This window comes from Lontra canadensis, unplaced genomic scaffold (genome assembly GCF_010015895.1).
Source record: "Lontra canadensis isolate GAN:19392208 unplaced genomic scaffold, GSC_riverotter_1.0 scaffold181, whole genome shotgun sequence".
In the NCBI taxonomy this organism is placed as follows: domain Eukaryota; kingdom Metazoa; phylum Chordata; class Mammalia; order Carnivora; family Mustelidae; genus Lontra; species Lontra canadensis.
This window is the reverse complement of record NW_022631175.1, coordinates 1,627,587-1,655,390: the sequence shown is the minus strand read 5'-3', so window position 1 is coordinate 1,655,390 and position 27,804 is coordinate 1,627,587. Positions and strand designations below refer to the sequence as shown.

General features: G+C 40.4%; 1 protein-coding gene across 6 annotated transcripts; it reads left to right on the top strand.

Moving 5' to 3' along the window:
• Positions 1-4,681: 4,681 nt before the first annotated feature.
• Positions 4,682-25,294, top strand: ZFP2 (ZFP2 zinc finger protein). Of its 6 annotated transcripts, XM_032846815.1 has the most exons (6): positions 4,704-4,930; positions 6,997-7,097; positions 13,353-13,485; positions 16,766-16,901; positions 19,078-19,167; positions 22,996-25,294. In XM_032846815.1, exon 6 carries the CDS (start codon positions 23,077-23,079, stop codon positions 24,463-24,465), a length of 1,389 nt encoding a protein of 462 aa, XP_032702706.1. In that variant the 5' UTR covers positions 4,704-4,930; positions 6,997-7,097; positions 13,353-13,485; positions 16,766-16,901; positions 19,078-19,167; positions 22,996-23,076; the 3' UTR covers positions 24,466-25,294. The 6 variants fall into 6 exon arrangements, with proteins under 6 accessions (XP_032702701.1, XP_032702706.1, XP_032702700.1 ...); XM_032846810.1 differs by lacking the exon at positions 19,078-19,167 and having other exon boundaries at positions 4,682-4,758; XM_032846809.1 differs by lacking the exon at positions 19,078-19,167.
• Positions 25,295-27,804: the final 2,510 nt, after the last annotated feature.

Genomic DNA, 27,804 nt, shown 5'->3' with positions numbered 1-27,804 from the left:
GACCATGGCCAGAAGCTGGTCTCAAAATTCTCCACCCTGCTCAGGGCACAGAGTGGTGGCAGGGCCAAGCCATGTAGGTCACTTAAGGGCCATAAAGTCAAATATGGAAGAGACCTACCTGAGGAGATATGTTCCTCCAAGTTCTGGCCCAGGGTCTGCTGTAGGCCTTCTCCATGAATATGGGCCAGGGTTCACTTGTTAGCCACATGTATAATCAGTCCAATGTAAATCCTACAAACTTATCAGCATCTGGGGACACTTTGCCAGCTCTTCTTTATGGCCCTGGGCTTGGGGACAAAGCAACTGTCCTTGTCAGGATGTGATTCTTCTTCCTTGACTCAAGATGAAACTCATTTCCAAGGACTCCCCAGTCATGTAGGAAACTCTGGATTCCCTGGTCTCTCCAAGAACTGACCTGAAAGGGATAGAGAAATGTGGATGTACCTTGGCATGACTCACACCTTATATGTGGGTGGTTTTCAGAGACTCCTTTTACATTGGTAAGGTCCACACATGCCTTTATGTCTGCTGCTAGGAGATGAGAAATCCTTAAATGGGAAGGTCAGGAACCAGCATCACTGGGCAAAGTAACATCTAATCCCTATATGTATAAACCTGTCAGGAAGCTTCTGTGTGTCTGGATAATATTAAAATTCATGAATGAAAAAAATCTGAAAACTGACTGAACAAAAGGATTTAAACTAAGGAATTCCTGGTCTGGAAGGGCTCTCCCTTTGTCTTAGGGAAGGTGATATCTGTCCTTGTATGGGGCCTCATTTACCTTCTACTCACCAAGGTTGTGTAGGCAAAGACAGGGCTCCAAGTACCAGAGTCACTCCTGTCATTCACAGAGCTGCCCTGTGGGCCATGACAGGAACTTAGGGCTCATGAAGGTCCTAAGGCTGGTTGGGAAATATAGCGAAAAAGAAAAGTGGCTATTAGATTGCTGTGGCCAGAAGGCTGCTCTTGCCCCAGGGCTTCTTTTTCTTCCTTTGCTGCCTTAAGGTTTTTAATATTTCAATTAGCATAATGCCCTAGGTCCATCCATGCTGTCAAAACGGCATGATCTCATCCTGCTTTATGGATGAGTAATAATCCATTGTGTATATATACCACCTCTTCCTTATCCATTCTTCTATCAGTGATGGACACCTGGGCTCTTTCCATATCTTGGCTCTTGTAAATAATGCTGCAGTAAACACAGGGGTGCATGTATTTTTTCAAATTAGTGGTTTTGTTTTCTTTGGGTCAATACCCAGTAGTGGAGATATTGGATTATATGGGATTTCTATTTAAAATTTTTGAGGAACCTCCATACTGTTTTCCACAGTGGCTACCATGAATTTATGTTCCCACTAACAGTGTATAAAGATTCCTTAAGTCAGATTGAGAAAGACAAATACCATATGATTTCACTTGTATGTGGAATCTAAAAGAGCAAAAACAAAAACACATGACTAAGGAAACAAAAAGCAGAATCAGACCTATAAATATAAATACAGAGAACAAACTGACGGGGAGGGGAGGGGAGAGATGGGCAAAATGAGTAAAGGGGAGTGAAGATTATGTCTTCCAGTTATGGAATGGACAAGTCACAGGAATAAATAAATGGCACAGCATAAGGAATATACTCAATGATAAGGTAATAGCATTATATGGTACAGAGGGTAGCTGCACTTGTGGTGAACAAGTGTAAAAACTCATCAAATCACTATGCTATACACCTGAGACTAATGTAACATTGTGTCAGCTATACTCAAGTTGAAAAAAAAGATTTTAATTTTAATGGAGTCATCTAATTAAAAAAAAATAAAAGATATCTTAACATGAGGCAATCTATTAATGTCTTACCTGTGAATCTATTAAAATATGGGAAATCACAGTATTGAAAATAATAATCTAATGTTCTAAGAAGTAAGCTAGAATCTAATAAAGAATCCCAAGCTTCCCCTTCTGCCTGTGATGAAAGCACAAGATCCAGATTTCCAGGACTGGATGGATAAAAGGCCAGAAGAGCTACATGAAACCTAACAACAGGAGTACAGGACGGCGTCTGGAGGAAGGAATCAAGTGACAGGAGCTCCATGGCTGCCCCAGTTCAGAGCCCACGGAGCTTCCAGGATAGAGTGAGGAGAGGATCTAGGCAGAGAGTGGGGGGTCCCCCTGAGTTAAGGAAACATAGGTGATAATTTGAGCCTTGGGTCCAAGTACCAAGGAGGTACTTGATGCAACAAGGGGCAGTTGAAAAAACTCAAGAGGAGTCCAATGAGAGTATGGTAAAAGAAGGAATCTGTTAGCATAACTGGCCCAATCTCTAAATATTCCCTTTAGCAAAAAGTTTAAAGAAGTTTCTGGTCTTTTTAAAAATGTCTAATGGGGGGCACCCGGATGGCTCAGTGGGTTAAGCTGCCAACTTTCAACTTCTATTTAGGTCATGATCTCAGGGTCATGGGATTGAGCCCCACATCAGGCTCTGCATGCTCAATGAGGAGTTGGGAGCCTGCTTGAGATTCCCTCCCTCTCCTTCTGCCCTTCCCCTGCTTGTGTGCTCTCTCTCTACAATAAATAAATAAATCTTTAAAGAAAAATATCTAATTGACATTGTGAAACTGTGTGGCTTTTATAATACCTATTCTTTGAAATGTTTAATACTACTTTACAGCCTAGCATGAGGTCATTTTTAAAAAAATGTGTGATAAAAATGTGTTTTCATTAATTTTTGAATGCAATATTCCATACGTCTATTCATTAAATCAAAGTTGTTCACTTTGCTCTTCAGAAATTCCGTATCTTCAGTGACATTTTGGGGGGAGGAGGCCAGCTTTCCTACCAGTTACTGATAAAGACGGGTTAAAAATACCTCTGTAATGGATTTGTCAATTCTCCTGTCAATTTTTGCTTTATATATTTTGAAGCTACATTGTTAAATATAAAAGAGTTTATTACTATTTTTCCTGGTGAGTTAACTTTTATTGTTATATAATTATCTTTCCTATTTCTAGTAACACATTTTCTTAACATGCTATCTTTTATTTAACTAAATGTAGCCACATGAATTTTCTTTGGTTAATATTTGCCAGGTGTATCTTTTTCCAACATTCTACTTTTAAGATGTGTGTATCCTTGTTTTAGCATGAAGCTATGTTTCTAAAAATTTAGTCTTATATTATTTTTCTTTTAATTGGAAAGTTAAGTCCATGTGCTTATCTAGTGATTACTGAGAGACCTGGATTTATTGCTACCATATCCTTATGTACCTTTTATTTTTGTTTCTGGGTTTATTGCACATGTGATATTTTATTTTACTTTAGTTTTTACTTTTTTTTTTTTTTTGTCCTCCCTTTCCCCTTTCCCATTCCTTCTGCCTACTTGTTTGGAAACTGCACGTTCTATTTTGTGAGTTTTATCCCACTGAGCCACCCAGGCACCCCCATATTTTGTGAGTTTTATCAAGGACCATTTCTCTATCAGAATAACTATGATGAATATGCTCATGTAGTTTCTAACGTAAGAATGACCTGTAGTGGTGGAGAAACTGGTTCAAGGTATTGTCTTACTGTAGTGACATATTTTTACTTACTTTTGTGCTATCTGGGTTACTTTATCTTGATTAAATGAATTGTGGAATCTTTCATAGTTTTCAATATTTTACAATAGTTCACAGAGCTCTTAAGAGGAAATAAAGTTAGTTAAATAAATAAAGGTACTAGTTAAAAGTAGTAAAGAAATATTTTATTCAGCACTACTGCAATAGGGGAGAGAAGCTTCAGTAAAACTCAACTCAACTCCCAGTACAGCAAAGAGAGCAGGGGATTTACAGTAACAGATTAAGGGATCAATGGATGGAAAATTATCAAAAGGAGATAGCGAAGTTGGGGGATTCTTGCAAACCTGTCTCAATAGGATTCTTGCTAAAGGCAGGCCAAAGATGCAGACATCAAGAGGAGGGAAAAAGGAAACTGATCAGATACCAAGAATGAGGCTTCTACCTAAACTGACTTAGCAGGACTCTTGCTAAAACTAGGGCTCTGCAGGCTAGTATTGGGCCCTATGTGGCCGAGTAGAAAGAGGACTCAGAGGAATCTGGTTTGGTCACGTCTCTGTCACAGCAATAGAAAGAGGCAGAGAAAATTAGCATTTATCTTGATAAAGCCAAGTTTCACAATCCATGCTACCATACTGATAGGTCCTAAATGTCATGTATTTCTCCAAGTGCCGGAGACAGATCCAGATGAAACAACTCTGGTCACACAATTAGACTTTTTCGCGTCATTCTACACTGTGCCTATCTTGGGCGCCTAGCTAGTGGTGGGGGGGTGGAGGGAGGTGAAGGAGTATAGTAATCACCACTCACGGGGGGCCCACTACGTATACGGTACGTTACTACCTTCTTCCGACAACTTTGCAGGTGACTCGTCATTTCACAAGAGTAAAACGAGGCTAGTTAAAGCTTTCTACCCCTTCACCCCTTCGTATGGGTTAAGCATCGACAGGCTCTAACAAGGAGGGACTTCTTTGGGGAACCGGGCCCCTCCCAGCTTCCCAAGACAAAACCCCACTACCGCGAGGGAGCCATGCTGGAAACGCCCACTGTCCTACGGCTGGGATCGCCCCCGCCCTCCCGCTCGCGCCTGCGCAGTGACTGCCGCGCCGCGCCGCGCCCCTGCAGCCTTGTGGGAAATGTAGTCCGTCGCCCAGGGCGTACGCGCCGGGCAGGGCTGCGTCCGCACCGGTTGCTCCCGCTCCTGCTGGGAGAGGGTGAGTGTGGGGCCGGGGTGAGACGTACCGTATGGGACTGGAGCCAGGAGGAGGCCCACGCAGGAGAAGGCCCGGACGGCGGGGCGAGGCCCCTGAGGGGCGTGGCTGGCGGTGGATGGTCTGGGGGCCGCGTTCTCTCAGTCCCCGCGCGGCGCCGGGCCGCTCGCTCCAGGTGCGCCCTCTCTCGCCCCGGGAGCCCGGCTGGGTGGGAACACCGAGAGATTAGGGCCGTCACCTGTCGGGAGCGGTGAGGGCGGGGGACCTGGTGTGGCGGTCCCGGGCCCGAGGGCTCTGGGAGTCACTCAGACCCTGGGCTCCTCCCCGACGCGGGCTTTCCCCGGACCCCACTTCATAAGTCTCGGGGGATGCTGCACTTGGTGCGCGTCTTGGGGCTCCAGCACCCGCCCTTTGTGTCCGCCTCATCTCGCGGACGCGCCATCTGCGGTCTCTGATTCCGAGAGGCGCTGGCGTGGACCCCCCTTGACCCATCTAAGAATGGGCAGGCCGACCCCGTGCAGGTTTCTATTTCAGGGAATCGTTTTATTTTTTTAAAGCCATTTTTTCTCCGTCTCCCCCAGCCCCCCCAAAAGGATAAGTTCACTATAGGAAAACTAGAAAATTCAGAGGATCATTTCAAATAAAAAAATATTTGAAAACTGTCAAAATCTGCATGTCGGCATATAAACATAGAAAGGCTTTGTTTCTACACAAAGATGTGGACATTAGTGTCCTCTCTATTTACATTTAAAACCGAGCTTTGACAGACATTTGGAAGGGGTTTAAAGTGCACAAATATTGAGCTCCATGATTTTTTACAAATGTTTTTATCTGTGTAAGTACCACTTGAATCAGGTAGAGAATAAACTTTTTTAAAAAAATTAATATTTTGAAAACATAGAGTTATATCAATTTTTAAAAACAAGTGTCATTTTAAAGAGCGTGAAAAAAAAAAAAGTGCGTCATATTCAATCCTTCCTTTAGGCCTTTACATTTTTTCTCAGGTTTTTTCCCCCCTCATGTTATAAACCATATAGGCCATCCAGCTACATACATCTTTGCATTCCTGTCTTATTCTTTAAATCTCTTCATATGAAAATTTCTGGATCATACTGTAAGACTTTTGATACCCTCCCACTTTACTCTCTCCAGAACAGTAGTAGTTTATAAGCATTTGCAAGATAAGGATGTCTGATGGACCCACTCCAAGTCTGGGTGTTCCTGTTCTCCAACTTTCTGAGAGGTGCAGGCAAAAGGGTTGTTTAAATGTGTGTTTTGAACACTAATGAATATTTTATGAAATGTTGAGTTTTGTTTTTAAATTCTGTATCTGATACAGTTTTTTCTTACTAGGTAGAAATGTTACATTTTCTCATGGTTAGGCATGAAAATCATCCCTTCATGTTTGCGTCTCTGGCATCATTGTTAGGGGGCCGTCTATCACATTATCACAAAAATGTTCATCTGCAGTTTCTTCTAGTACTTTAATTTGATTTAATGTGCAAATTTTTATTCTTTTCCAAATGGTAAGCCCTTGTTCCAAGTTACTAATTCATTCTTTTTTCACTGATGAGAGGTTACTTTTTCATACCCTGAATTCTTACATACAAAATGTTCTCTGAATTGTTTGTGTTGGCAGGATTTTAATTTGTTCTACTGATCCTTTTCTCTGCTAGACTATAATCCATGATGGCATGAAGAGAACTTGTTTATCTGTTTTATGGCTGTATTTATCCTTTCCCCTAGGAATCTTGCCTGGTACACAGTAGGTGGTCAACATTGTATCTGGTGCATGAATGACTCAGCCTGTTCCATCACAGTGTGTTCTAATTATTATAGCTATCTGATACCTGGTGGGCAGGTTCTCCCTCATCTCTCTTCCTTTTCAAATATTTCCTGACTGTCCTTAAAGGACGCACTTAACTTTAAAAAAGATCTTTTCCATAATTATCCTTAAAATACTATTACTTAAGTATAACTTGGTTAGGAATGTGCGAAGTTTATAAATTAATTTCAAAGAAGTGACAACTTAGATATTGTGACAGCCTATCCAGGAAGATGGTATGTTTCTCTGTTCATCCTTTATATATCTAGATAAGCTTAGCAAAATAAACTTCATGAATAAAAAATATCATTTCCTTAAGAAGGTACCATACATTTCTTATTTGGTTGATCTGTAGGCATTTTATTTGTTGTTCTTGCAGGCATCTCATTTCTCATAGCTTCCTTTCCTTCCCTCAGCTCTGCTTCCTCTGGATCCTGCCCATCCCCTAGAAGGAAAGGACGGCACAGGAAGGAAAGAGAAGGCGATGGCTATTGGGCCTCTGTCCCTGGCAGCTAAGGTGAGTGCATGTTTCTCTCTAAACCCTCTCTCTTACTCCTTAGCACTTATACCTGTACCATATGTGGGCTTCACTGCAGAGGATGAGGCTACTGCGATTTCAGAATGTTGGATATTTCCCATAAAGCTCCACTTAGTGTACCTCAGCTCTGTCCTCAGTAGCCCACTTCCTTGTTCAGCTGGAAGCCCTGGCCTACCGAGCTTTTGGTGCCATTCAAGCATCATTGAAGGAATAAAAATCATATGAAAGATAGTCTGGGTGCTTATCGGGTTTATGGACTCTCAGGGAACATAAGAGAGGTCATATCTCTCAAATATACAAACAAATAAATATATAAAATATATAAAAAAAAAAGAAAATGGAATTTGCTAGTTTTATTAGAACCTGGAGTTGTTGTTGCTGCTCTGGAAAAAGAAGATATCAGGGGGACTTGGCCCCAGGAGACGCTAAGTTTTGTTTTGTTTCTTATGGTTAGGCTTACTTAACTTTGTTTCCTATCCCACGGGACTCACAGTGTTTTTCTCTATTCATAAGATCATGTATTAGCGTTCTCTCAGATATGTCACTTGTTTATTTATCAAAAGAACAAGTTTAAAAAGGGCTTCAAGAAGACAAGTACTAACTGTTGTGATTTATGTTTGTCCTACTCTCTCTCCTTAGTATTACCAAGCTCAGTTATAAAAGGCATCATAACTCACAAAAACAGGCAGAAGAAAGAGGGAGTTTCCAGAAAAGAAGGTTTAAAGGGGGAGCATTCAGAAGATTTTGGTTGATGAAGGTTGTGGTTGGCTGTCAGGAGCCTTGGTTTTATTTTATTTAGTTAAAATAGTGTTAATTGGGACGCCTGGGTGGCTCAGTTGGTTAAGCAGCTGCCTTCGGCTCAGGTCATGATCCCAGCGTCCTGGGATCGAGTCCCACATCGGGCTCCTTGCTCTGCAGGGAGCCTGCTTCTCCCTCTGCCTCTGCCTGCCATTCTGTCTGCCTGTGCTCGCTCTCTCTCTCTCTCTCATAAATAAATAAAATCTTAAAAAAAAAAATAAATAAAATAAATAAAATAGTGTTAATTAAGTTTTTAAATCAGATTTTTTTCCCAGGTGTAATTTTATTTTATTTTTTAAAAGATTTTATTTATTTATTTGACAGACAGAGATCACAGGTAGACAGACAGGCAGGCAGAGAGAGAGAGAGGAGGAAGCAGGCTCCCTGCTAAGCAGAGAGCCCGATGTGGGGCTCGATCCCAGGACCCTGGAATCATGACCGGGGCCGAAGGCAGAGGCTTTAACCCACTGAGCCACCCAGGCACCCCCAGGTGCAATTTTATGTAAGATAACCCATTTTAAGCATATTATTCATTGAGTTTTGACAAATTTATTATCCAAGATAGTCATTACCCCAGTCAAGCTACATTAACAGTTTCCTTACCCCAGAAAATGTTGTCACCCCTTCCAGTCCACATCCCCTGCCTCAGGCAATCACTGGTTTGATTTCTGAATACACTGGTTTGATTTCCTAAAAACACGCTCTCATTTTACATCATCAAAATATAATTACCAAATGAGGATACTTATGTGGACACAGTACTGTTAGCTAACCTACAAACCTTACACAAATTTTGCCACAAATTGGGTCTTTATCTGGTCCAGGACCTAATCCAGATCACAGCTGGCATTCAGCTGTCACATCTCCTTAGCCTCCCTTCACCTGGAACAGCTCCTCAGTCTTCGTCTTGGATGACCTTGACACTTGGACCTGGGATGTATCAGTGAAGCACTGGAGCTGTTCTCCTTTTTCCATCTTTCCTTTTCAGGCTGGTCATGGGACTATGAATCGCCCAAACAGGACTTGTATTTGCCTTTAAACTACATCTTCTTTTTATGAATATACATACTAGCTGTGTAGTTGTAAAAAAAATTTTTAAGACTAAAATATATAGTTGCAGGTCTCAAACTGTCAAAAACAAGCACAGGCACACATTCTTCGGGCCTTTTAAATACCTGTTTACATACTTGCCCAGTTTTATACTGGGTGGCTTATATATAAAAGAAGGCTTTTATGCAGTGTGGACATTAATCCTTTGCCATAAATCATTATTATTTATTCCCTGTCATTTCTCTTAAATGTGTTTATAACATCTTCTGCTATAAGTAAGTTTTGGAGTTTTATGCAGTTCCCTTTCCTTTTCCCTTTATTTGGCTTTGGAATCGTGCTATGAAAGGCTTTCTGTACCCTAAGAGTATATAAACATTTTTCTACGTTTTCTATTAATTTTATTCTTTTAAACTGACATCCTTGAGCTATCTGGAATTTATCATATATTAGCGTGAGGTTGGAATCTAACTTCACTTAACAATATGGTGTAGTATGTTGTCGTTCATCCGTTCACTCAACAGGGACTGAGCACCTGCCTGCCACGTGTTGGGCAGTATTCTAGACGCTGGGAAAATGGTGGTGAGTGAGACAGGCTCCGTCCCTTTCTCCTAGGTCCTGTCTTACAGAAAGGGGAGGCAGCAGAGAAGAAATAATTACTGAGGACATTGTTAGGTGCTGTGAAGGTCACATAGCAGGGCGGCATGGTGGAGTGTGATGTCTGTTTTAGCTGGGCAGAGCCGGAGTGGCACTCTGGAAGAGATGGCATTCCAACTGGTGTAATCTGAATAATCTGCTTCTTTCCATAGATTGGAAATGCTTCCTTTAATGTATGCTATGTTTATATATACGTTACGTAAGTTTTTCTAGATTCCGTTCAATTGCTCTATCTCTGCTATAGTACCACACTATTTTATTTGTTGTTTTAGAATTTATTTTGCTATTTCATAAAGCAAATTCTCCCTTGGTTTTCTTTCCAGAATTTTGCATTACAGTACGGTTCTTTTACAGTCACCCTTATAGTCAAATTTTATTACTTTTTATCAAGTTTTAACAGTAACAGTTAAAAAGTATGCAATTCTGATTTGAATTCCATTAAATCTATATCAATTTGAGGAAGACTGGCATCTCTTACAATGTTTATTCTTCCTATTAAAAAACTACCCTTCATTTTATTCAGATCATTCATAATGGCTTTTGTTAAGTTTGATCACAAGGATCTTGCATATCCCTGTTAAGTGTATTCTGAGGTATTTTGGTTTTTTGTTGCTATTGTGACTGTGATTTAAACACGATTGAGATTTAAAAAAAACAAAAACAAAAACAAAAACACATACTGGATTGCTGGGGCACCTGGGTGATTCAGTCAGTTAAGCATCTGACTCTTGGTTTTGGCTCAGGTCATGATCTCAAGGTCCTAGGATCAAGCCCCATGTTGGGCTCTGTGCTCAGCAGGGAGTCTGCTTGAGATTCTCTCCCTCTGCCTGTGTACCCCCACCCCAACTCACAAGCCCGTGCATGCATTCTCTCTCAATAAATCTTAAAAAAATAAAAATTGGGTTGCTAAGAATTATATCTGAAGAAAGACATTGTGTTGCTGTGGTGGCCTCAAACTTCATCACTGTCATACCTTCTTTATAAATTATGCTTTGATCACTTAAAATATCCCCACTTATTCCATTTGGTTCTCAGTCTTTCAAAGGATAACAATATCAAAAAACCTGCGTCTTTAGGTTTACGAAAACATCTGCACGAAAGAGACAAACCCATGAAGCTGTTTATTTCAAACACCATGAGTTAACCTGTGGTTTTAATGTAGCATTGGGGAGAAAAGACCATACTAAGTGGAAAGGCAAAAGGGAAAAACCTCTGAAGGGATTAACAACAAATACGTTTTGTGAACAATATCATTAAGTTTTGGTCTTTAGGAGCCCTTATAAATAACTCAGGGGTCCACAGGATGTTTTATAATAGAGACAAGCTCTGGGACAGTAAGCTCTGGGAGCTCTGCACTGAAGCTGATGAGAATCCAGAAGTGGGAATACTGGCATATAGCCCACAGGAGTCTGAATCTGGGCTTTTAATTTTGCCCAATATATTCAGCTAACAAGTCAATTTATTGAGGAAAAAAAAGTGACTTAATTTTTGGAAAGAGAATATCCTATTTCTGTTACCTTTTTTCCTGTTCCCACATACATTCAATTCATATGTTCTCCTCCTAGTTTCTTTTTTTTCTCCTTGTTTTTTATTTACACTGGCCTGCTGTATCTTGTCTCTACCCTGCCACCCCTCACCCCACACACTACACACTTTAACTTTCTGGTACGTGGTTTAGGTATATCTCTTGTATGTGTTAAATTTGAAGCCAATTTTAGAGTTTTTGTCTTTTAATAGAGAAAGTCAACTCATTCACGTATGTTGTTACATACATATCACGTCTTTTTTCTGATTATTTAATGATTTATGTTTATTATGCTTTTTTGTTTCCTTTCTTTATATTTGTTAAACTGATGATTTTTCTTGGTCCCTTTTTTTCCTTTCATAAAATGGAAATTCAGCCACATAATTATGTCCTTCTAGAAGCTACCTTCACATTTTTTGACAATATTTGTGATTTTTAACATTATGTTGATATATGATTAAATAAATATTAGGAGGAAATAATAAGGTAGAAAGAGAATGAACTCTGCCTCAGTGCTGACACTTTTCCTAGAAGTTCACAGCAAGCAGGATGTAAAATACACATGTTCCTTAGGGTGGGCTTCATCCCATCTCTGGTATCCAGGCCTTTTCTCTCCACTACTTTTCTCCCCTTTGCCCACTTACATAGCACAGCACTCTTTGTCCTTAAATGAAAGCCTCCTCAGTGGCTTTATCCCCATTTCCTTGTCCTTACTTCTTTCCATATCCACCGCCCCTCCCACCACACACTCTCTCTCTCTCTCTCTCTCTCGCTCTGATGAGGGTTGGCCTTTACTCTAACAACACGAGGAGAGAGATGGCCTTGGGTTTGAGTCCCAGCTGTGTGATCGTGGAGAAATTATTTAGCCATTCTGATCCTCGGATTCTTCATCTGTAAAATGATGACTTTAGTGCTAGCCATCTAGCAGGTTGTCATATGGGGTAATGGGGAGAGATGTGTCTCTCCTGTTAGTGCAAAACCCAGTAAAACAGTGAGTACTCAATTAGTGCTCCCTCCTTGTACCAGGCTTCTTCAAGAAACAGAACCCATAAGCTGAAGAGTCCCCAGGATCTACCTTCTGCAGTCTGGAGGGCTAGAGAACAGGGCTGAAATGGGCTTAGAAATTTGAAATGCCACTTTCAGGTCAAGCTGGGTGTGTTCTCGGACTTCTCAACCATATTCTGCAGGTACCCTGTTTGTACATGCTCTCCCTCCATTAACTGGGATTCTGCCTATATTATAAAGCCTGAAATTCCATTTGCTGCCTGGACATCACTGAGCCTCATGGGGCTCCAAAGAGCTGGCTATGAGTTCCCCTGGGTCTTCCTGCCCCAGCCCAGCAGGGAAAGCACCCTATCTAGCTAACTGCCCTATCAGCCAGACCGGTGAACCCCTCCCAGTCCTCAACCTTAATAGGTTTTGCCTCCCTACCAGCCCATGAAATTGTTCAGACAAGCCGACTGCATCTTCTTATGGTAACCAAGGGTCACCTTGCTCTCTTGTCACTAAAAGGCCTGCCTCCCACAGCCCCTGCTGGTTCAAAAGTACACTCCCTGAGTGGCCCTGCATGGGGAGGTAGTTCCTCCTTCCCCAGGCTATGAGAACATGTGACTGGTAAATTGCTGTCAGCCGTTCTGCCTGGTGCTGGGTGTCATGTGTTCAGTCATCTTGTGCTCTGTAAGGTGCGGGATCCCTCCTTCACCAACAGGGTAAATGGGAGGCCATTAGAACACTACCTACTCTTTGTCAGTGGTAATCTAGGGCAGCCTTCAGTACCTTTCCCTATTACTTTCTAATACCTCCTCTTCCGATCCTTACAAGTCAAAGCACATTCTTTTTATTACTCATTTTATTTAACTATTTGAGAGAGCGCATACGATGGGGTGAGGGGAGAGGGAAAGAGAAATTCTTAAGCAGGCTCCATGCCCAACATGGGGCTCGATCCCAGGACCCTGAGATTACAACCTGAGCCAAAATCAAGAGTCAGATGCTTAACCGACTGAGCTACCCTGGCACCCCAAAGCACTTTATATTACATTTTTCTCTGATTATTTCATGATAATGTACATTTTTTGTTTAGTTTCTTTTGTCAGATAAGACTTTTTTCTCACACAGATCTCTATCCTGTCCCTTCTAACACTGATTTTCCCCCCCCACTTCCCTCAGGGGGTTTTATTAGCATAATCCTCTGAGCAGGAATTTTATAGTTTCAGGAGTCGGTGACCATCAGGGATGTGTCTCTGGATTGCACTTGGGAGGAGTGGATTTGTCTGGATTCTGCTCAGAGGAACTTGTATGGGACAGTGATGGTACAGAACTACAGTGACTTGGTTTCACTGGGTAAGACCTCTTGTTCTAATTCAAAACCTCCCTACTGACATTTTTCCCCACCTATTGCCACCTTGTACAACCAAATTCAGGAATTTGCACTTGCAATCCTCATTGATAGGTCATTGTTTTAGGATGGTTGCTTGGTGTCCTCTCTGGACATGGAATGGAAAATGGAATCTTCAGAAGGCCTGATGGGGAAGGGACAAGGACAGGTACTAGGAGTGGTTATTATACTCAGTTCAGAACCGAAATTTAGTGTCTCTCCCCCAGAGCAGCGCATCAGCTTTCCAAACCAAATGTGATTTCTCAGCTGGAACTCACAGAACTGAGCTGGATGACAAATGGACTTAGAGAGTGCCTCTCTCCAGGTACACATCAGGTTTCAGGGACTTGTTACATGAATGTGTACCCACGGAAATCCCCACAGAGCTCCCTCGGTCTTGTGGAGTGACTGCAACCCTGCCTGCCGTTTATTCCCTCAAAGGTCTCTGCATTACTCATGTCACTCATCCTTCATCCGTCTCGCAAAAACCCTCACCATGGAGGGAAATAAGAGCGTAGGAGGATCAAATGACTACTACATTTACGCACTTTTTATTGCTGTGAACATCAGTAAATGTACCAATTATTATTGCTTTTCTGTCTTTATCTATAGTTTGAATTCCTGTCTATCTTCTTCCGCTTTATATTCTCTTTCCTCTGTTTCATGAGTCTTTCTTCTCAGCCATAATCTGTATCCATGGCTTCATTCATTTAAATGTTTGTCAGCTGTCTTAAAGGAAACTGGGTTTTTTCTCCCTGAGTTGCAAACTTGTACATGTGTTTTAGTCTTCATTTGAAAACAAATGAAGATGACGTTAGCTTTTCTATTTTCACTAGTTCTATACATTCCCTTTCTCATTCCTCAGGTGTCAATCTGGATTCTATTCTCCTCTAAACATTTAATGTCTTTTTTAGTCTTTGTTAACTGGTTTCTAATCCCCCTCACAAATGAAATTTCTGTTAGAGGTTATCACTGACTTTCTTCTGGGGAAAAAAAAAAATTTACAGTCTTTTTTTCTCTACTCAATATGAAAGCATTTCTTCTTGTACTTTTTTTTTTTAAATTAAAGGGAAAGGCACATATTTTTTAAATCTCTGAATAGTATATGGCTACCTAAGTATAAAGCAATAAAATAAATCAGTAAAAGAACATACTGATAGGAAAAAAAAAAAACAAAGAATCTTATGAATGCCAGTTTCCAGTAATCTTTCTAAAGAATAAGATTTGGGGCACCTGGGTGGCTCAGTGGGTTGAGCCTCTGCCTTCGGCTCAGGTCATCTCAGGGTCCTGGGATCCAGCCCCGCATCGGGCTCTCTGCTCAGCAGGGAGCCTGCTTCCCGCCCTCTCTCTGCCTACCTCTCTGCCCACTTGTGATCTCTCTCTCTGTCAAATAAATAAAATCAATCTTAAAAAAAAAAAAATAAAGAATAGGATTTTACAAGAATCACTGGGTCAAAAGATGTATTATGACTCCTGCTACACATTGCACAACTTTGGATATTTTATGCCTTTCAGTGCTAATTTATTAGATATAAAAAGATCCTGAAGGTAGCTTTAATTGCCTTTACTATAGATTCTGTGATTTGATGACTACTGCTATTTGTATTTAATCTGATATAAATAATCTTTTTATTCAACAAACATTTTGTGAGCACTAGGCCCTGTTCCTAGCACTGTGGCTATAGCACTAAACAAGACAGGCAGCTTCCCCATGCAGCTTATAGTCTACTGGGGGAGACAATAAGTTAATAAAGAAAGCAAGCATGGAAGGAGAAGGGAAAGGAAAGGAAGGGAATGAACAGTGTAGAGTCCTAGTGCTATGTGGAAAAAGCAAGGAGCATAAGGGAACTAGATCAGTTGACAGAAGCTTTATTTTAGAAGGAGTGATCAGAGAGGGCCTCTTTTTGAAGGTGTATGTTGAACAGGTAACTCACAAAGTGATGGGCCATGTAGGAAACCATTCTGAGTCCAGGGAGCAGCAGGTGCATCCTATATGGTCTTGTTTGATGGGAAGAATGCCAGGAGATGTAAAGATTTCCTTAAAGTTAGTCTTTCAGTCCTTTTCTGGAAAAAAAAAAAAAATTATTTCTATTATATCTTTAAATTTCTATGAGCCACCTTCTCATCCTGAGTGTTCCTTCTTTCTTAACAGCAATATTTTTAATGCATGCATTTGTCTGTATGAGAATATTTAAGTTGCTTTTTGTTGTTGTTGTTTTCTGTTTGCTTCGTTTTTTGGTATATGTTTGCAGCATTTTTTCCCTTGTTCTCCAGATTACTTTAGTAGGTTTATATATGCCTTTTTCATTATCCCAATGTCATTTTTATTGGGTTTTCTGGAGGCAGCAGAGGCAAATGCATGTATTCTTGATCCTGGGTTTTCCTCTCTCTTCTTTACTGTTCAGGCTACTCTGTTGGGCTAAATCTAAAGACTCTTCATTTGTTTATGCTTGCATCTCACATTATATTTTGCCTTGTCTCTCTGAATGTCTGTCTAGCCACTAGTATGCAGGCTCACTGAATTGTCATTATTGAGCTAACTTTGCTTTATATCCCCTGCCTGGCATGTTGCCTGCCAGAGTAGGTTTAATATATGTTTGTTAAGTGAATATTGAATGACATCAAGGAGAATTTTTAGAAATTAGATGAAAATACAGGTTTGAAAGTTATAATCCTATCTGTGACATTTGTATCATGAGTATTATTAATTATCAGGATGAGGGAATGAGAAAGGCAAAGCAGCAAGGATGGAACCTTAAAGGACAGTAAGATTGATTTGGGGCCAAAAATGCCCCAGTGAAGGGTCATACCCCAGTGAAAGAGTCATCAAAGGAGGAGAGAATGTAGGGAAAGCCAAGGGAAGAGAGAAGAAGTGGGAGAGTAAACCTGCCAACCAAGAACTGGAGGGTGCTGTTGGCCTTAGCCAGAAGGACTCTAAGGATGTGGCGTGGGGAAGGGCACTCTTGTTGCAGAGGGAAATGGGCTATAGGTAGATGAGTAAAGAAGCAAACAAGTAAAGACATTACAGACTAGTTGTTTCAACAGGGTTCACTTCAGAGGGCAAGGAAGAAAGGGCAAGAGCTGAGACAAGATGGAGGTCGGGTACCTCTGGTTTGTTTACCAGCAAAACGACTCAAGCGTATTTACAGGAGCAGAGAGGAGAAACCAAAGCCCCAGAAAAGTGGAGCCAGAGGATGAAGCCCAGGAAATTGGTGGTGTGCTAACTCTGGGTCTTGTTTTTTCCAGGTTTCGATGTTATTGCCAGATAAAGCTACCTTTTAGCCTTCTGTTCAAAACCAAGACAGAAAAGCGTGGAGGACTAAGTGCTGTGCTCGGCTCTTGTCCAGCCATCATGACTCACTCTTTGTAACCACCTAAAGGGGTAGGTACTGCAGCCCCCACTCTTAGACCGGTTCAGAGAGGGAATGACATGCTGGAAGTTGAACACAGGTTTCTGGTTTTGTTTTGTTTTTGCCTTCAAGTTTAATGCTAATTCTGAAACAAAAAAGTTGTAACTTTCTTTCCCTGCCTTGCTGTGACAAATAGAACCTTAGTATCCTGGCCCAATTTTTCTTTTAGATGATTGTTTTCTTTACTTTTTTTTTTAGAGAAAGATAGTGAGTTTGGTGGGGGTGGTGGGGAGGTGCAGAGGGAGAGAGAAAGAATCCATGCTCGGCACCAGAGCCTGACATGGTGCTCAATCCCACGACCCTGAGATCATGACCTGAGCCCAAATCAAGAGTCAGATGGTCAACCAACTGAGCCACCCAGGCACCCCAGATAATTGTTTTCTTTTTCTGTACGAAGGTTTTCATGTGTATAGGTCTTGAATGCTTTTATTAGATATTGCCTATATTTGATAAAAGCTAAGTAGAAAATGTGCAGATAGAAGTTCTGTTAGAGACAGCATTATCACTAGTAAACTTGTTAATGTTGAGACAAAGATGGGAATTACTAGCAATGTGGAAAGCAGTGAGGTTTTAGCCTCTAATCAGTGGTCATTAGACTTAAATCAGTTGTGAAGTACAGTCATGAAGGAAACAAACAAGAACATGTGCAAAGTCTTAAAATCTATTACCAAAGATCATGTCTATGAAATAAGATACAGTTAGGGATCCTGTAACATTTTAAGCCCTCCAGGAAGCCACCCTTTATTACCCCTAAATGTAGAAACCTATTATTTGTGTTTTATACATGACTTTGTATCATTCTCAGAAATGTACTGGGTGACAATCTTGTGTGTGTTTCTATGTCTGTGTGTGTGTGTGCATGTGTACATTAACATATATGTATACAAACACACAGGATTTATATACTGTTACAGAGTTACAGAGTCCCTATTTACAGAGTCCCTTCTGCTAAGCTGAGCCTCCTTCATGTTTACTACAGCCCTGTCTTTGCCTCCATCAGTAGGAAAACTAATCTGAAAGACCATAATAAATGTAGAGGTATCCAAAGTGCATTGATCCTTACACAGCGCAAACCCAAACCTGCCTTGGGGCCTCTGCATTGGTGGTTCTTTCTGTGTGGGTTGCTCTCCCTGTGATAGTCCTGTGACTCTGTCCTTAGCCTCTAAAGTCTTGCCTTCAATATCATCTTTTCATTGTGGTCTTTCCTGAAGACTCTCTGTGAAATTACAAACCATTCCCCTCACCCATCATGCTCCCTGCTTCCATCTTACTGCTTTTATTTTTTTCCATAAGGCATGCCACTTAAATTTTAAGTATTTTACTTATTTATTATGTTGGTTGCCTTTCTTCCTCTCATGGAAATATAAGTTCCTTAGGCCAGAAATGTGTTTTGTTCATCGTTAGCACTCTAATCAGCACCTGCGTCAACAGTGATTCTTGAAGAGATAATTCATGTTCAGAGGGTCAGTCTGGCTGCTAGATGGAGAATGCACTGTACAGTGAGTAGCGAGAGTGTTAAGTATGAAGTCCAGTCAGGTGAATACTGAAGTTATCTAGTGGAGTGGAAGGAGTAACTTACCAGCTACACAGGGGATTGAAGAAAGACAAAAAGAAATAAAAACTTGCCGTAGGAAGAGCAGGACCTGCTGCCCGAGGGCTGTACCTGCCCCAGTTCTCTTGGGGCAGGTACAGTGGGTACAGTAGAGGCTCTTGGCCTCCTCTATGACCAGTGTCAGCCATAAAGACTGAAGGATCTGTGTTCTCCCAGATGCCTCGGTCCTGGGGGGCTCTTGTTCATGTCCTGATGAGTACCAAGATTATATAAATCCTATAACTAGACATCCTAAGACAATAAGGAGAATGAGCTATCACTCCAAAGTCCTGTTTAGGAAAAAAGGAAGAGAGGGCTATATATTTTTTTAACACAAAATAATCATGGTAATGATAACAGCTAACAATCAATGACCTAGCATATTGCTGTGCATGTTAACAGGGTGCTTGTTTAATGAGACAGCAAAACAGCAAGCATCTGAAACCTCATCCAGTCCTAGAAGAGCTACAGTTTTTGATCTTTAGTGCTCTACTCCCAACCCCTCAACACTTCACTAATTCGGAGTACAGTTACCCTAACGATTTTATGTTTTCCAGGGAGACAGTCATGTGATCTGAGAAAAGTAAAATTTCCTCTCCTCTAAGTTGTCTAATGTGCTGGTCACACTTTGGGAACACTATTAAATAGTAAGCATCTGTTCCTTGATTCTGTTGTTAGTGTGAATTCTGGTGTTTTATGTGTATTTGATACATTGCTTATACTTTTGTTTTTGAATCAGGATCCAACGTTGGATATTATCAAATACTTTTGAAGCATCCCTCATGTCCTACTAATATATTATTATATATATGTTATCAATATATTCATATAATTAATATATTATACAATATATATTATATTTTGTGTATAATATAGTATAATATATAATATTAATATAGTATATAATGTTATATGATGTTTTATATATATTATGTAATATAACATATTATATTACTATATTAGTAGCATCCTAATAGTGACATTCTGGAACTCCTGGATAAATCCTTTGTTCAAATCAAATATCTAAGCAGTAGTTCAGGAATGGCTTCAGTGTACTACAATTACTAAATCTTTCATATTTAAGAATGTGTTTTGGTTTTCTCTACAACATGTATGGAGTACTGGCCATGTGCAATTCTTGAATCACATTGGTCTTTCCTCAGTCCCTTGAAGACATGGCTTCACTGTCTTTCTGGAGCAATCACTTCAGTTGGCTTAAAAATAAATTGTTGGTAATCTATTTTTCTTTTCCTGCAGCAAATCTCCAGAATTAACTTTTAAATTAGATCTCCAAATTCCATGAAGATATATGGAGTCTATTAAGTTTTCTTTAGTACATAGTGATGTTTCAACTTAAAATTACTAGTATTTTCCAAAATTGCAAATATTTTGTTGTTCTCATTTTAAGAAATGTCTTATAGACAAAAGAATATGTAAAATACATGTACTATTTAGCAAAAATCTACATAGAAGAGGCCTTTATAAGTACTAATTTTTTTTCTTACATCAACACTATACACTAGGTGCCATTTAACAGCTGAGCAAACAGGAACACAGACAGGTTAACGTAACCTTCCCAAGGTCACACAGCTAAGTGGAGCCAGGTAGCCTGGTTCCAAAGTTGTTGTCTTAACCATTATGCCATACTGCTTCTCTTTATAGTTCGTGATTATAAAGATGAACAAATAATAAGGAAAGCAAACACTCAGGCACTAGAACCCAGATTTAGAAACAGAACATTGCTTGTATATTAGAAGTGCTTTGTGTGAGCCTCCTTATTCATGTCCTCTTACCCAAGACAGAACCATTCTTCTCACATTTGTGATAATTCCCTTTCCTCGCTTTTACTTACAGTACTGCCATCCATAAAGGAATCTCTAAACAATACATTTAGTTTTAGTCTGTTTTTAAACTCGATTTAAACGGACTCTTACTATATACATTTTTGTGTGTGACTTTGCTTAAATTACTTATTCATTCTGATTATTTTACATAGCTTTAGCTAATGTTCTCTGTTGGTTCAGGTTGCTATCACAGAACACCATAGACTTGGTAGCTCTAACATCAGACATCTATTTCTCATAGTTCCTTGGAGGCTGGAAGTCTGAGATGAGAGGCAGCATGGTTGGCTTCCTGGTGAGGGCCCACCTCCTGCTTCATGGACAGCTGCCTTCACACTACATCTGCACATGACAGAGAGCATAGAGAGGGGAAGCAAGCTCTGTCATGTGTCACTTCTTATAAGGGCTTTACCTTCATGACTTAATGACTTCCAAAGGTCCTCCCCCTCCTAAAGTTATCGCATTGGGGATTAGGCTTCAACACATGAGTTTTGGGGAGACATAAACATGACATTTTTAACATTCACTGTTTTCAGTTATTCTGTTGTCATAAATATTTCACAATTTAGTTATCCATTCTATTGCTGGTAACATATGGGTGGTTTCCAGCTTTTTGCTCTTATGTACAATGTTACCTTAAAAAATATGAATTGTGGTGTACCTTTGCAAAGCAGATTCCCTAAGCGTATGTACCTACTAGTGGGTTTACTAAATCACAGTCTCTGTGCCTGTCCTACATTACTAGGTAGTGTTAAACTTTCTCAAACACCTGAACCAAATTACATTTCCACCAGTGGTATGTGAAATTTCCATTACAACACATCTTTCTAAAATCTGAAGCTATCAGTCTGCACTTTCTTTTCCCTCAAGTGGATGTTACTCACTGGAGCTTTAATCTCCCTTCCCCTGGATACTGTTGAGATTGGGTATCTTTGCTTGTTTACTCACCATGTTTCCTTTTCTTAAGTGCTTATTTAAGTCATTTGCCCATTTTTCTGGTGGGCTTAGTGTTCCACAGACACTGTTTTCCAGATCTAGGTTCTAGTCCTGTATGGACCATGTGTTACAAAGATCTCCTCCCAGTATGTCACTGTTTTTGTTTACTTCCTTTTCGATACCTTTTGATGACTGGGAGCATTTCATTATTCTTCCAGTATTTATTTTCCAGGTGGTTTTTATGGTTTTTTCCTCATTCTCCTGTTTTTGTTTCAAAACTTTATTTCTTAAACCTCTACATAGTTTCCAAATTTGTCATTTTCCGTGTATCACTTATCTTGAATGAGGGCAGTTCGGTCTGGAGTTTGTATTTGTCTAACAGTGTGAATGGCTCCTCTTTGGCCCTTTATGTTGCTTACTGGGTAGAGCTTTGGTTGGACAGTTGGATGTAATATAGTGACGGGGCAGGAGGCAGCCTCCAGTTCATGTGTCGCCTGTTGATATCCACACTTGATTGGATAGGTCCTTTCTGGGGTTACCTAGTGGTGTGTGTGTTTTAGAAGTGGAGCCTGTATGGCTTTCCACTTTTTCTCTTTTTTTACATAAGCAGGCCAGGCTGCAAGGAGGTGGTCTAGTTAATGCATACCTCATGCTTCATAGTAAAGCCTCCTGCCCACAGGCCTTTTTGTTGGTTCAGTATTGATCTTGGCTCTCGTAATTTTGATGAAGCTGACAGCTGATTCTCAGACTGTAGTTTTCTGTCTTCTGCCTCTCATTTCTCCTGGCCATTGTGTCTAGGATAAGAAGTAGGATCTGAGAAAATAAAGTCTGAGTGGTCACAAGGTCCCTCCTTCAAGGCCCTATCTCAAGCAGCTCAACAGATCCTGCTTTGCCTCTTCCTGCCACCAGTTCACATCTCTAATGAATGGGTATTTAGGAAATGGTAGGGCCCTGTGGGCCCCTCTTACTTAAAGAGAATGAGAAACTTACAGCCTGCTGAAAGTTGGTGGTGAGGGGACCCTTTAGATTGTGTCATCGTCCTGTAAGTTTCAAGTAGGTTGTGGTATTTTATATTCCAAACAAGTATGCTCCTGAAGGGTAGTTTATATGCATTATCTCACTTAATCCTCATCTGATTATTTTTATCTTTATTTTATATTTGTGAAAACTAAAATCCAGAGAAACAACTAGTTAAGAGGGTAAGTTAACAGCCAGGGTTTAAAGCCAAGTGTGTCTGACTCCAGAGCCAACAGTTTTTCACGGTGTCACACTGCAGTGTTGTACAAAGATTTAGTGTCAGAATTAGAGGCAGCATTGCAGGGGAGAAGAAACTGCTGGTGGGAATACCAGGACTTTCTGATTTGCCTGCCCCGATCCCAGCTTATCTGTATTTCCCCTTCATTCCATCTTCATTATTCAGCCTTGTCCGGAGGTCAGTGATTTCAATGTCCATCCCTTCTGCATACACAGGCTTACTCTTTTCTCTGCTTACTACCTCCTCTAGTTCTTCTGTTATTTATGAACTGGTTCACTGTTCTTTCCCTCCCTTCTGTTTTTCTTCCTAACTGTAGACATCTCTGAAAGCTCTCACTTGTGCCCCACAGTTATTCTCAGTTTATTTCTCTCATTCCCATCATATACAGTTTTTTCTCTTCCAGCACAGAAACCAATGTATATTTGAATTTTTTTTTTTTTCAGACTGGGAAACAAGACTTGAAACCAGAGAATCAATGACAAAGCCTACCATTCATTACTGAAGATTTACCCTATGGGGTAATAATGGAAAGAGGTCTCTGGCCTTCTTTAGGGGAAGCCTGGGAACCTGATAATTGGTTAGATGGAAAAGAGAAAAACCAGGACAGACATCTGCACCAAGTGGCCGTTACTCATAAGGAAACCCTCCCTGAAAGGAGGGCATGTGGAGGTCATGAATTTGAAAGCTGTTCTAGTCAGAGGTCAATCCTTGATATACAACAAAGTGTTCCTGTGGGACAAAGGCCCCATAATCAGAATTCATGTGGCGAAGACACTAAACAGAATTCTGAATTAATTAAAGCTCAAAGTATGTTTGTAGGAAAGAAAATCTATGAATGTAATGAATGCAGGAAAACCTTCAGCCAGAGCTCATCTCTTCTTAAGCACCAGAGGATTCATACTGGGGAGAAACCCTATAAGTGTAATGTATGCGGAAAACACTTCATTGAACGCTCCTCCCTTACTGTACATCAAAGAATTCATACTGGAGAGAAACCCTACAAATGTAACGAATGTGGGAAAACCTTCAGCCAGAGCATGAACCTTACTGTTCATCAAAGAACTCATACCGGAGAGAAACCCTATCAGTGTAAAGAGTGTGGAAAAGCTTTCCGTAAGAATTCATCCCTTATTCAACATGAAAGGATTCATACTGGAGAGAAACCATACAAATGTAATGAATGTGGGAAAGCTTTTACCCAAAGCATGAATCTTACAGTTCATCAGAGAACTCACACAGGAGAAAAACCCTATGAGTGCAATGAATGTGGGAAAGCCTTCAGTCAGAGCATGCACCTTATTGTACATCAGAGAAGTCATACTGGAGAAAAACCCTATGAGTGTAGTGAATGCGGAAAAGCCTTTAGTAAAAGCTCAACCCTTACCCTACATCAACGAAATCACACTGGAGAAAAACCCTACAAATGTAACAAATGTGGGAAATCCTTTAGTCAAAGTACATACCTTATAGAACACCAGAGACTTCACTCTGGAGTAAAACCTTTCGAATGTAATCAGTGTGGAAAAGCTTTCAGCAAGAATTCATCTCTTACTCAACATCGGAGAATTCATACTGGAGAGAAACCTTATGAATGTATGGTATGTGGAAAACATTTCACTGGGCGATCTTCCCTTACTGTACATCAGGTTATTCATACTGGAGAGAAACCTTATGAATGCAATGAATGTGGAAAGGCCTTTAGCCAGAGTGCATACCTTATTGAACATCAAAGAATTCATACTGGTGAGAAACCCTATGAATGTGATCAGTGTGGAAAAGCCTTCATTAAGAATTCATCCCTTATAGTGCATCAGAGAACTCATACAGGAGAGAAACCCTATCAGTGTAATGAATGCGGAAAAGCCTTCAGTCGGAGTACAAACCTTACACGACATCAGAGGACTCATACATGAGTTTTTTCATTGAACCCTTCACCAGGATTAACTCTTCAGTGATAATCAGATAAATCATGTAACACAGAAACCTAATAAATGTAATTATTATAGGAATCTTTTAGGTGAAGTATAAGTTACTATATCAGATAATACCACTGCAAAGAAACCATATAGAATAGAGAAATCTTAATTCAGAATGTGAAATATTCCTTTACACTGGAAGCTTTAAATAGCTAATGTTCTAAACAAAGAAGATTCATGAATATAAGTTCTATTGTATGTCATACTGTAGATCTTTGGATATCAGAGACTTCACACTGGAGAGAAAAGGTGAGAATGCTAAACTGGACAGCCCAAAGACCTGGTATATAGTCCTGATCTGCCACTAACTTGGACAAGTCACCTACTTTCACCAGGTCACAGTGTCCTTATTTGGTAAATGAGAGATTTTGAATTTAGAAGGTCTCCATGATCCCTATTAATTCTAAAATGCTATAAACCTATAAATATAACCAACACTGGTAAATCCTTGATCTTTTACCATGTTATATGTGTTATCTAGATGCTTCTATTCCACCATCTGGTTTCCTTGGATGTTTTGGGTCAAAATTCTCTACCTCTACCAAATCCTATTATTATCCATCCATATTCCTCCCCCTCCTCCCATACTATTATTTTCTCCCGTAAATCATAGGCTGGTTGCTACTGGGTGATGAAACAATTGTACAGATCATAATGCAATAGCATGCTATTTTGAGTTCTCAATTAATAGTCCTTAAACTACTGTTAAGCAAGCTAATTATTTAGAAAACAGTATAACTTAAATATAGTCTCTAAGTACATAGGATTCAAACATATATCTTTGTACCATACTCTGTGTCAAAGTGAGAAAGAGAAAAAGACACTAATAGACAAGAAAATGTGACATAGTAACAAAATCTTTGCAACTCAAAACAATCATAGGTTTTAGAGATCTCTAGTGATGACATTAGATTTAAATGAAATAAATTTCATTGATTTCATACATACGTAAAAAGTGCTAAGTATGTGATAGACATGATTAGAAGATCAAAATGGGTAAGATATATTCTTTGCTTTTTAAAAAAGATTTAATTTATTTATTTGACAGAAAGAGAGATTACAAGTAGGCAGAGAGGCAGGCAGAGAGAGAGGGGGAAGCAGGCTCCCTACTGAGCAGAGACACCCCCCCCCATGTGAGGCTTGATCCCCGAAGGCACAGGCTTAACCCACTGTGCCTTAACCCACTGTGCCGGGTGCCCCTATTCTTTGCTTTTTAAGGGCTAAACTAAAAACTGGCCAAGGATGGGAAAGGAAGAATTCAAGCAATAATGAGGCAGAATCTAGATAATGTGGTCATTGATTAAATGTAGGAACTTAAATTTACTTGGGTGGATGGAGTACCATAATTAAGAACACACAAAGTTGACCGATTTTGTGGGGAAATGATAAGTTCAGTCCGGGGGCATTTTAAGGAGTCTGTGGGTATCCTAGTGAAGATTCCTGACAGACACTAGAATAACTGGCAGGACAATTATGAAGGGTACTCTGAGAGTACTGTCATTGAATGGGGGAGGTAGAGGAAGTGGAGCCAGTTGGAGCTGACAGGAAACAGCAACCAAAAGGAAAATGAAAAACAGAAGGAAAAATTAGAAGATGGTAGCACAAAAGTAAAAGAATTTCACCTAAGGTAAGAATAGTTAATACTTTCATATGCCATGGAGGGTTAAAGTGAGATAAAAATTTAAAATGGCCTTTGGTTTTGGTTACTGAAAGCCTTTGCTAAATATTAGTAGGTTGAAGAATGAGTGAAAGGACTCATTAGCTTGCCTGAGAAAGGAGACACTGAGAAAGATAACTAGAGGGAGACTGGCATTGAGAGCGGGTATATCTATCAAAAGAGCTTTATGGCTACAAATATTGGAAAGCCCGGTTAACAAGGCTTACAAGCGAGCAGGGATTTCCCCCCACTCTTAACAAATCTGGAGGTGGGTGGTATCGTTTCAAAGCAAAATTCAATATCTTTAGTTTGATAGCTTTTCCATCATGGTCACGATGGCTGCTCTGCTTCAGGTAAAGTATCCGATTCAAGGCAGGAAGAAGGAGAGTGGGAAGCACCAGCAATATCTGTGCCTTTATTAAAAGAGGTTGTCCCAGAAATTGCTCAGCGGACTTTGGCTTGTATCTCACTGACCATAGCTGTGTTACATGGAGGCCAGCAGCAAAGGAGGCTGAGAAAATAAATACTCTTCCAGCCCCTAAAGTGGAGGTAGGCAAAGAAAAGGAGGTTTGAGCAAGGTGTTGATGTGGCCAATACTCTGGCGAGAGTGTGTTTACCTGACGGTTGAAAAGAAAGATGTGGGAGAGTGGAAGGTACAGCATGGAGGGGACAGGCAGCTCAAAGTGGGAAAACAGGACTGGGGCAGAGGCAGAAGCTATAGGAACCTTTTTTGAAGGAAGGAAATTTTTCACCAGGAGAGGTGGGAATCAAGAAGTGATGGGTACAGAACTCGTTTGTGGGTGGCAATTGAAGAGGCTCCCTATAGAACTGGGTCCCTGGGCAGGTCAGTGTCTTTGGGCTATGTGACCTCTAAGCTCTAAATCTTGGGGGCTGGAACAAAGACAGAGGGAATGAAACAACCTTATCCTCGGAAACTTAGATCTTTAATACTTGTCCCTTACACCTAGTTTCCTCCTCTGCCTTCACAAATTTTTTTCTAGAGGAGCAGAGATAAGAGATGGATAGAAAGTAGATGAAAATGAAAAAGACAACAGCAAAATAAAGGGTCAGAAGGAAGGCACAGGACAAGGAGAAGAGGAAATATGAAACCTACTGAAGCCTAAGATAATGCAATAACTCAAAACTTGGTGAAACATTAAGCTATACAAGAAGCAGCTGGAGAAACAAGTCAGCTATACAGAGATTGCACTATTTTTTCAGGAGTTTTTGGATGCCTTAGGTCCCTGTATGTCAGTTCTCAGTCATTCTGGTCAACAAGTAAGGAGGATAGTCTGCACCTCTTCTCTATCCCAGGGCCAAGACACCGGGTTCGAGTTACTAGACATGAGACCTCGAGCAACAAACTGAACATCTGCGTGCTTCACTTATTGTTAGTAGTGCAAACTGCACAGCTTGGGATTACAGAAGATACCCATGTAAAGTACTCATAAAAGTGCCCAACACACAGTGCTCCATAAACACATATTATCATTCTCATATACTTGAAAACAAAGTAATACCCAGACTCCTTAGCATGGCATCCGGAAAATTATCTTGGAATCACTAGACCCTCAAAACAAATGCGGTGCACACACAAAGGCGGTATGTCTATGGGAGGC